At 42.8% G+C, this 10789-nt stretch overlaps 1 protein-coding gene across 1 annotated transcript; it reads left to right on the forward strand.

Annotated features, from left to right (window-relative positions):
- Positions 1–1006: 1006 nt before the first annotated feature.
- Positions 1007–10222, forward strand: LOC135051106 (acidic mammalian chitinase-like). Its single transcript, XM_063957273.1, has 9 exons — positions 1007–1200; positions 3897–3953; positions 4083–4254; positions 5863–5987; positions 6511–6634; positions 6736–6921; positions 7277–7393; positions 9257–9398; positions 9919–10222. The coding sequence occupies exons 1-9, from the start codon at positions 1067–1069 to the stop codon at positions 10164–10166; spliced, it is 1305 nt and encodes a 434-aa protein (XP_063813343.1). The 5' UTR covers positions 1007–1066; the 3' UTR covers positions 10167–10222.
- Positions 10223–10789: the final 567 nt, after the last annotated feature.

Below are 10789 nucleotides of genomic sequence, written 5' to 3' on the forward strand. Positions count from 1 at the left end.
CCCCAATATAGTTTATGGAGTAATGTGTAATTACTGATCTAGATACAGGGCCTAATTCAGACCTGATCGCAGCAGCAAATTTGTTCTCTAATGGGCAATACCATGTGCAATGCAGGTGGGGCAGATGTAACATGTGCAGAGAGAGATAGATTTGGGAGGGGTGTGTTCAAACTGAAATGTAAATTGCAATGTAAAAATAAAACAGCCAATATTTACCCTGCACAGAAACAATATAACCCACCCAAATCTAACTCTCTCTGCACATGTTATATCTACCCCACCTGCAGTGCACATGGGGGGTAATTTAGACCTGATCGCTCGCTATCGTTTTTTGCTGTGCTGCGATAAGGTCAGAACTGCGCATGCACTGCAATGCGCAGGCGTGTCGCACAGGTACAAAGCGGATCGCCGCTCAGTGATGGGTTTGTGCAAAGTATCCATTCGCACGAACGATCGCAAGGAGATTGACAGGAAGAAGCCATTTGTGGGTGGCAATGGACCGTTTTCTGGGAGTGGATGGAAAAACTCAGGCGTTTCCAAGCGTTTGCAGGGAGGGTTCCTGAAGTCAATTCCAGTCCCGGACAGGCTGAAGTTTTCGCTTCGGCTGAGTTAGTCCTGGGCTACTCAGAGACTGCACAAGTTCTGTTTGTATAGCTCTTCTACACATGCGTTCGCACACTTGCAAAGCAAAATTACACTCCCCTATGGGCGGCGACTATCTGTTTGCAGCAGTGCAAAAAAACCCTAGCGAGCGATCAAGCCTGAATTAGGCCCATGGTTTTGCCCATTTGCTAACAAATTTGCTGCTGCGATCAGATCTGAATTAGGCCGATAGAACCTATGAGAAGCTTATCTTTGGGTTAAAGCATTTCTTAACCTGATAAATGTACAGTAAATTGATGCTATGTTCATCTTCAGTTATGTCCAGGTTGTGCCGTGTTAATGATTTTTAATTAATTTTGATTTGCCTATGTTGTTTTTTTTCCCTGATTCACCAGGTTCTTCTGTCAAGTTGGTATGTTACTTTACCAACTGGGCACAGTACTACCCTGGAGCAGCCAAATATATGCCAGACAATGTTGATCCATGCATGTGTACTCACCTGATCTATGCTTTTGCCACCATGACTAACAACCAGATTGCAACTTTCGAATGGAACGATCCAACACTCTATGCTTCCTTCAATGCCTTAAAGAACTAGTATGTATTGACAGTCTAGCATCTTACACTTTAGATCAGTTTCATTTATGTTGCCTCAACAATTTCAGCTTTTTTTTTTGTCATATGCCAGATATACACGATCAGATGCATTGCTGCTGTGTTCATTTGGGCTACATAGGAGATTTTGTCTCATTCACTAATACTATCCAGGCATGGTTAAATCTGCTTGGATATGTTTCCAATTTGGCCAAGCATATGCAAAACTAAATTGCACGGATCATGGGTACCATACAATTAAGTTACAGGAGTCCCAGCAGTAGGCTCAGTTGATGATTGAACATGTACACACTGATCACAAATCAATCTTAACACAGAGCCAATTAAGCTATAGGACACAAGTTTGCCACCTAATGTGCATGTGACTTAGAGCCAGTGTTGTACCTACCTATGCAGCTGCTATGGGGCCCGAGATGCTTCCAGGGCCCGCAGCTTCCACTGCACCTAGTGAACTAAGGTCTGTGTCCCCCTCGCGAAGAACGGCCGCAAGTACAGCCCCACTGAAGTAGCGATACATGCTCCCTGTCCAGTACTCAGCAGCATCCACGGACCACAGCAGCGGCCCCATCTCTCCCCTCATGTGCCGGAGCTGCGGTAATTCAGCAGCAGAAAGCCATGTGGCTGGGGGAGAGGACTGCCCTCCATGCTCCCTCATCCTCTGCTCTGTAGCTGCCCCCCTGGACACCTGCCCGGGCAGCTGATGATCACTTAAAGAGACTGTTCATGGAGGACAGCCTACCTACGCTGGTAGGAGGGGGGTCCCGGATGGAAGGGGTGGTTGGGTCTAAATAAAGTTTGTAAAGGTGAGCGTTTTTATTATTATACAATAATATATATACTCTCAGCTGCTCCTCTCTTTGTCTCTACATCTCGCTACTGCCTGTCTCTGTCCCTGCTGCCTCTGTCCGTCCCTACGTCCCTTCTTCCTCTCTCTCTGTCCCTACATCCCTGCTGCCTATGTCCGTTCCTACATCCCTGCTGCCTCTCTCTGTCCCTACTGACTCTCTCTGTCCCTACATCCCTGCTGCCTCTCTCTGTCCCTACATCCCTGCTGCCTCTCTCTGTCCCTACATCCCTGCTGACTCTCTCTGTCCCTACATCCCTGTTGACTCTCTCTGTCCCTTCATCCCTGCTGCCTCTGTCCGTTCCTACTGCCTGTCCTTCCCAATGTCCATGCTGCCTCTCTCTGTCTCTATGTCCCTGCTGCCTTTCTCTGTCCCTACGTCCCTGCTGCCTTTCTCTGTCCCTACATCCCTGATGCCTCTGTTCATCCCTACGTCCCTACTGCCTCTTACTCTCCGTCCTTACTGCCTCTCTCTGTCCCTATGTCGCTGCTGCCTCTCTCTGTCCATCCTTACGTCCCTGCTGGTTCTCTGTCCTTACGTCCCTGCAGCCTATCTCTTTGTTCCTACTTCCCTGCTGCCTCTCTCTGTACCTACATCCCTGCTATCCCTACAGTTCTGCTGCATCTATCTGTCCCTAGGTCCCTGCTGCCTCTCTCTCTCTCTGTCCCTATGTCCCTGCTGCCTCTCTCTCTCTCTCTCTCTCCCCCCCTCTCTGTTTCTATGCCCCTGCTGCCTCGTTCTGTCCTAAAGTTCCAGCTGACTATCTCTGTGCCTATGTCTTTGCCGGCACTCTCTCTCTGTGTCCCTTTCACCACTCTCTGTCTCTATGTCCCTTCTCCCACTCTCTCTGGAGGTGATTCAGACCTGATCGTGGCTGCTAATTTGTTAGCAGTTGGGTAAAACCATGTGCACTGTAGGGGGGGGGGCAGATATAACATGTGCAGAGAGAGTTAGATTTGTGTGGGGTGTGTTCAAACTGAAATCTAAATTGCAGTGTAAAAAAAAAGAAGCCAGTATTTACTCTGCACAGAAACAAAATAACGCACCTCGTTCTGTCCTAAAGTTCCAGCTGACTATCTCTGTGCCTATGTCTTTGCCGGCACTCTCTCTCTGTGTCCCTTTCACCACTCTCTGTCTCTATGTCCCTTCTGCCACTCTCTCTGGAGGTGATTCAGACCTGATCGTGGCAGCTAATTTGTTAGCAGTTGGGTAAAACCATGTGCACTGTAGGGGGGGGGGCAGATATAACATGTGCAGAGAGAGTTAGATTTGTGTGGGGTGTGTTCAAACTGAAATCTAAATTGCAGTGTAAAAAAAAAGAAGCCAGTATTTACTCTGCACAGAAACAAAATAACCCACCCAAATCTAACTCTCTCTGCACATAATACATCTGCCCCACCTGCAGTGCACATGGTTTTGCCCAACTGCTAGCAAATTTGCTGCTACGATCAGGCCTGAATTAACCCCCCCTCCCCGTCTCTATGTCCTTGCTACCCATCTCTTTCTGAAGACCTGAATTGGGGGGGGGGGGGGGGCTTAAAAATGTTGTTGTGGGACCCACAAAGTTCTAGTTACTTACGCCCCTGCTTGGAGTTCTATAAATCTGAAGAATACAATGTCATCTGTTTTAAAAAAGATTGCTGTGTTGCAAAATGATACATCAGCACAAAACAACTGGCACTTTTCTATTCAGAAAATGTCTAAATGTTACTAATGAAACATTAGTAATATGCTATACACATAATATGCAATGGCCAAAGTCTTCAATCACCTTATAATCCTGTTACAAAATCATCTTGGTATAACTTACATACTCATCTTGTTCACGTACAGCAACAGTGAACTGAAAACACTTCTCTCTGTCGGAGGCTGGAACTATGGAACCTCTGGGTAATAACAACACAATTCTTCTCTTATTTCTTTCTATCTTACCCTCTATTCTTATCTGTTCAATTGAACTCATTTTAATACAATATAATTTTGTGATAGTTTACAAAGATGATATTTTGGTTTACACAGATTTAACACCATGGTATCCAATTCCCAGAACCGTCAGACCTTCATCAATTCTGTTATTACATTTCTGAGGCAGTATGGCTTTGATGGCTTGGATATTGACTGGGAGTATCCCGGGGATTCAGACAGAGGCAGTCCCCCTCAGACTCAGCAGCAGTACTCTGTTCTGCTACAGGTAACAGACTCCATTTTACAGTCATAGCCACAGCTCTAAAAGCTTTTCTGTATGCAAGGAAGCCTGTTAATATGGTTCCATAAAACAAAGATGCAAGGTACCCAATAGGATGACAGAACCGACAAAACATATCTTGTTTCCTAAGTAAAACAATAGTGTTTAATATCATTCTTATTTACTGACTAGCACTATTGAGTAAGACCTGCGGGGTGGGCTAGCCCTGTGCTGGGCGTCCCCCCGCATGTCAGTGTGCCTGATCGTAGCTGTGCTAAATTTAGCACAGCTATGATCAACTGTGAATCACCCCCTCAGTGAAATACAATTCAAACAACGCTTGTTAAAGTGAAAGTTCACTTTAAGGATGTCTGGAACTTTCACTTTAACAAGCGCTGTTTGAACTGTTTTACACCACAGTTCACACTACACTCGGTAATTGTTGCCATTCAGACCACTTGTGGATAATGCAATCTGTGTGAATTGTATTTTGCTTTTAATGTATATCTGTAAAATGTGGTATTAAAATTGTACTTCACTATATACCATATTCTCTTTCAAACCGAGCATATGCCAACTGCAAGCTTAGTCCGGGAGAACCACTGCGGATTTATCCTTGATCATTTTCAAAAGCGCTGATAAATTCTGTCTTTCGATTTTTGGTTGCACATTCTGAATTGAGATTTGAGTCTTGTCCCCATGATATCTTATTATGGTATGCAGTGCTCAAAGTTGGTCTGTATACGGTGTTGTGACATACTGCCACTTCCCGCAACCACTTCATTTTTTCTGCAGTAGAGAATGTACCAGCGTTGGGATCGAGTATGGAATACTAGTGCTGGAACAGCAGCAGCATTATTTGGAGATCTTTTGTTTAACCCCAAGATCAGATGGTGCAGCAGTATCCTTTTATTCATTAGCACCCAGGCAACACATTATTCCTATTGTTTGGAGAAGGATACATCTCAATCAGCGGCGATGGAGGCAGGGGCATCGGGTCCTGGATGCAGTGCGAACCAATCTGGTGTAACCAATCATGGCTCGTGGACCACCAGCCAAGCGGCTGCTTCTCATTTTCTGGCAGTCCACGATTGGCGATTTGCTCACAATCGGTGCCAGTTTTAAAAAGTGCCTCATTCTTTTGATTGGCAGCCGGTCTGTGAGCTGTGATTGGCTGGCTGCTGGTGCCAACTTTAAACTGCAGTCCATCCAGGATCCAATGCTTCCAGCTCCACCTCTGTCCCAGCGCAGAGACGGATGGTATGGGGTATGAGGGGAGGGGGGGGGGCGTGTAATTCCCATACCCCCACTTCTGAATTCACAGTTCGGGCACTGATGGTAAGCAAATATTCTAATCTATGGGAAAAAGTCAAAATCAGAAATACTTCTGGTCCCAATTGTTTTGGATATGGGAGACGCAGCCTGTATATGACTCTTAGATTCACTTATGGTAACACCTGCTTTGACAAAAAATAAAAAATTAGCCTATAATAAGTGGGCACATAAATGATAGAGCAAATATATAATCCACATTATTATACTATCACACATTTTATTTTGTTATATCTGCTCTAGGGGGAACAATGTCATTTATGCCACATTATTGTATTGCAGGAAATGTATGCGGCATTTGTGCAGGAAGCCAGTCAGACCAACAAACCTCGTCTGCTCATGTCTGCGGCAGTGTCTGCTGGGAAGCCCACCATAGAAAATGCATACCAGATTCCACAGTTATCTCAGTAAGCATCTTTTAGCAGAATGTGGTTCTCCAAAGTATGAATATCTGGCCAAATAGCCACATAAGTTATAGGCAAACTGGGTTCATCCAGTTTCATTGAGCCAGCCAAATGGGTTTACTTGTGTTACTTGTCAGCAGATAACTGCACAAACAGTGCCAGTTAATGATCAATACAGACAAGATTGCCCACACACATATGGAGTAAAATGGAAAGTTTGAGGTCCCTTACACGTGACAACTTTTAAATAAAAGAAATAGATGTTTTGAAGAAATTAAAAAAATATATTCAAAATAGAAAGTAAAGAACTGAAAATAATAAAAACCATTGTGTGATGCCCAACTAGTGTGATCATATAGTCCTGGGTAACATTATCCTTTACAGGGAACCATGTTTTTTATTACATTCTAATTCATTATTATGCAAGCTACTAAACTGAGTTATCAGCCAGGGAAACATTTAGGAGCTCATAATTTAATTGCATGTTGTAGTGCATAAATTACAATGGTGTATATTTCATCCATAGGTACCTGGACCTTATCAATGTGATGACATATGACTTGCGTGGTTCATGGGAAGGATTCACAGGAGAGGATAGTCCCCTTTTCCAGGGCCCAGCTGATCAGGGTGGTTACATATACTTCAATGTGGTATGTTGTCCATTGTCCCTCATGTTCTGTACATTTTCCTTGTGTCTTTGGTAACTTGTACAGATTTAATGCTGAAATTTGTCACTCGCTTTATTGTTTAGGATTATGCTATGAACTACTGGAAAAATAATGGAGCTGCACCAGAAAAGCTCATGGTTGGATTCCCAGCATATGGACGATCCTACACACTCACTAACCCTTCCAACAATGGCCTTGGTGCCCCAACCACTGGTAATGGCCCTTCCGCTCCATACACACAGGAGGCTGGATTTATGGCATACTTTGAGGTATCCTCATAGTGACTAGACTGTTTGTTTTTCTTGCTTTTGGTTCTATCAAACTTAAATAGGCTCTATAAACCCCAAAAGGTTGTTATATTCAAAAACATGATGCTGGCGTGTATTACTTACTCAAGTGCAAATAGAACATTAAATGAGCCATGTGCACAAGTTTGTGGATTGGATGCTTCTACTTGTCCTAGCAAAAACTGCCTGAAATATTTTCTCGTGGTCATGGGAAAGTCTTCCTAGCATGCACAGGAATGTCTGACTCTCTTTGGTTAATAGAGTGCATGCCAGAGACATGGGAGGAGGATGCTACCAACATCAACCTTTCCTCACTTGTCTTTCTATTTTCAAACAGATCTGTGGTTTCTTGAATGGTGCTACAGAAGTATGGAACAGTCCACAACAAGTCCCCTATGCCTATAAGGGAAGTCAATGGGTTGGATATGACAACCAGAAAAGTTTCCAGATCAAGGTATGTACATATATGTACATTATGTACATAGAGAGAGAGAGAGAGAGAGAGAGAGAGAGAGAGAGTGATAGCGCTTTCAGATGGTCAACAGCAGGGGTGGGGAACCTTTTTTTTACCAAGGGCCATTTGGATATTTATAAAATCCTTCGGTGGCCATCCAAAAATTATCAACTTAAAAATGAGCATGCCCCCAATAGATATGCCTCCAGTAGTTGTGCCCCCAGTAGATATGCCCCCAGTCAGTAGTTATGCCCCCAGTTGATATACCCCCAGTCAATTGTAACTAAAACATTGCTACTTATGGATAGCTTGCTTTCAGACTGTGGTGTTGTCTATACAGGTATATACTATTGGAGGCATGTGTTAAGTGGTCATGTGACAGACGCCAGAATCCTGACACCACTCAGGAGACTGGCACCAAAACACAGACAGTCGACATCCCGAAGGATAGCTCTAGCTGCCACCCCCGAGAAATAGCCCTAGCCACCACCCCTAGAGGGTTGGGACGGGATAGGGTAAAAATACTCACCAATGTTGGTATCTTCAATGTCAGGTTGCTGGTGTTGGTCATGTGACCGGCGGCATCCTGACTGCCAGGATGCCATACCGAACCCCTATTGGATCTACAATGTATTTTTAAGTTAGCACTTACTGCTTTACTAAACAGTAATGCATATGGATGTACTGCTTTGTTATTCTGCTTCATTGCTGAAGTTGGCACAATTGTATAATACCCTTTAGACATGAAGGGGTAAATTTACTAAGCTCTGTGTTTGCCCGAGTTGACAAACATGGGAGTGTTTGGCCATTTTTACAATGTGGAAATGTACCAAAGACCAAGCACAGGACTGTTAGGTTAAATAGAAGTGCAAAACATGAGTGTACAGGGACATACGACCAAATATACCATTGGCTAAACTCGGATGTACTTTCCATAGGCAACACTGAAACACTGGAATTTACGTAGAATCGTTTCTGCAATCACACCTGTGAATCGAGCAAACTCAGATCAAAATGCACTTTTCAAATAGACGTCACTCTCAGCAGCGAGATTAGTGATGCCTGCACATTCCATGCTAATGTGTCTATGAACTAAGCCTTGGAGACAGATAAAGTGGACACAGATAAAGTACCAGCCAACCAGCATCTAACTGTCATTTATCTGTAACACAGGCTGTGACATGGCAGTTAGTAGCTGATTGGCTGGTAATTTATCTCTGTACACTTAATCTTTCTCCAAGGCTTAGTACATAGACCCCGTAGTTTGAACTTGACAAATTACTGTATGTAGTGATTTCATGAGATCAATAAATGTCTATGCTCTTGAGTTGATTATAATGGAAAACACTGCTCTTATCCATATGTTGACCATATGACTTTATAAATAGAATGTGTTTGTCGATTTGATGATGTCCACATGTAGAAAGGCATTTTAAAAATGTTCAATTTTGCTGATATAAATCTCATAAACAAAAAATATTTAAAGTGGTTGTGGTATTAAAATCGATTACTGAAATCAACCTGAAGATTCTTTAAAGGAAAGGAATGTCCAGAGCTTAAGACAATCAATTATTGTGCGGATTTGAATCATGGAAAGCAAAAAGTTACATGCCACCCTCTATGGTCCAGAGTAGTTTGTCAGTAAGTTGTTTTACTGTAACTTAATGTGGAACAAAGCATTCAGTTATAAATCTGACCCCATCAAAGGATGCATATGTAAACTACAGTAATCAATGTTTTTATATTTCCATTAAATTACAACACTTGTTGAAGAACTGCATAAAGAAGGATAAATGGGCAAAATAGTCTGAGAAGAGTTGTATGCCCAGTAATGAATGTCATGTGTCTTCTCTCTCACACTAGGCAGAGTGGCTGCTGAAGAATAACTTTGGAGGTGCTATGGTATGGGCTCTTCCCTTGGATGACTTTAGTGGGACTTTCTGTGGCCAAGGGAAATATCCTTTAATGAACACACTGAAATCAGCTCTGGGAATTTCTTTCCCAAGTAAGTGTTAGAAATTTATGTATATGTATTGCGTCTGCAAACACATTTTATTTAGATGTGCTCTAAATAAGACAGACTTAATTTTGAAGGAATATTAAGTCCAGTAGTCCCCAAATACTGTTTAAAAATGTGGGTCAAAACGGGCGTTTGGCCGAACGAGCCAGAGTATGAGATCATTAAATATGCTAGTAATGTAGCCACAATAGGAAAGCCTGTATTCTAATTGTTATCATCGGGGGTCAATTTAGTCACTATTAAAGCTATACAAAAAAAATGCTATTTGTTAGCTTGATGCATGGCCTACTATTCAAGATATGCCCTATAATGGTGATGTAAGAGCCACTGCAGTTGTCAAGTTATCATAGAATGTCTTCGATGTTCTAGTAAATGTTATGATCAATTACATTTGTATGTTTTTCATATATATATATGCCATTTATGGAACACTGTTGTGATGCATGTAAGCATTTTTCTAAGAATGATATATGAATGTATTAATATTTAATTTGTCTTCATGCAGATTGTAAGACACCAACAGTAACAGCAGCACCAAATACATCAGCAGGTCTAACGACTTCAATTACAACCCCTGCCAGTGGTGCTGGAAGTGGCAGCAGCAGTTTCTGTGCTGGAAAATCAAATGGTCTTTACCCAAACCCAACAAGCAAAAATGGTTTCTATAACTGTGTGAATGGGAACACATACCAGCAGGCCTGCCAATCAGGCTTAGTGTTTGATACCAGCTGCAATTGCTGTAACTGGGCATAAACAGAAGAAGGAGCAGTCTATATTCAGATGTCAGTAAACCACTTGTCAGAGATAAATTCAATAAACATACTAAGATAAAATGATCTTGTGTACTAGTGATTAACTATTTGGTAACAGAAAAAAAACCCAAAAATGTGCATTTTTTTTCCGGTGATCTATGCCTATCTGATGTGCTATTTCAAGTGGAACGTGCAGGGCTGACAATGTGCATTATTGTTACTAGGCAATGAGTTATAAGGTGAATCACAATGTTTTATGTGAATATGTACAACAGTATGCCTTACGGACATGAATGTGGGTGGGGCAGCAGCAACATCATTCTGCAGTGTCTCCTTCTAGATACAGAGTCCGCAGGCACTAGGACCCACCGCAGCTCTGTCAGCAAGTCTGATCTTTGACATGCGCAACTTTGCATGTGTGGCAAGACCATGTGTTCTACTCCGCCATCCTATGTGTTTGGGCGCATACATAAGAGTTTCCTGTTTCCACTATACCACCATTGCTTAGGTTCCCATGCACCTCACTGCCCCACAGTAAGGTATAGAGCATACTGCACCAGGCACACTACAATGCCCATCAAAACCTATATAGGCTGCCACTGCGATATTGCTGGTGAGATAGCT

The sequence above is a fragment of the Pseudophryne corroboree genome, chromosome 2, assembly GCF_028390025.1.
Source record: "Pseudophryne corroboree isolate aPseCor3 chromosome 2, aPseCor3.hap2, whole genome shotgun sequence".
NCBI lineage: Eukaryota > Metazoa > Chordata > Amphibia > Anura > Myobatrachidae > Pseudophryne > Pseudophryne corroboree.

What these genes read in the sequence shown, in the direction of transcription:
- LOC135051106 (XM_063957273.1), top strand. Translation starts at nt 1,067, where the DNA reads ATGCCAGACAATGTTGATCCATGCATGTGTACTCACCTGATCTATGCT. An exon ending in GATTTATGGCATACTTTGAG is followed by an intron (nt 6,922 to 7,276) that starts GTATCCTCATAG and finishes ATTTTCAAACAG; the next exon opens with ATCTGTGGTTTCTTGAATGG. An exon ending in AGAAAAGTTTCCAGATCAAG is followed by an intron (nt 7,394 to 9,256) that starts GTATGTACATAT and finishes CTCTCACACTAG; the next exon opens with GCAGAGTGGCTGCTGAAGAA.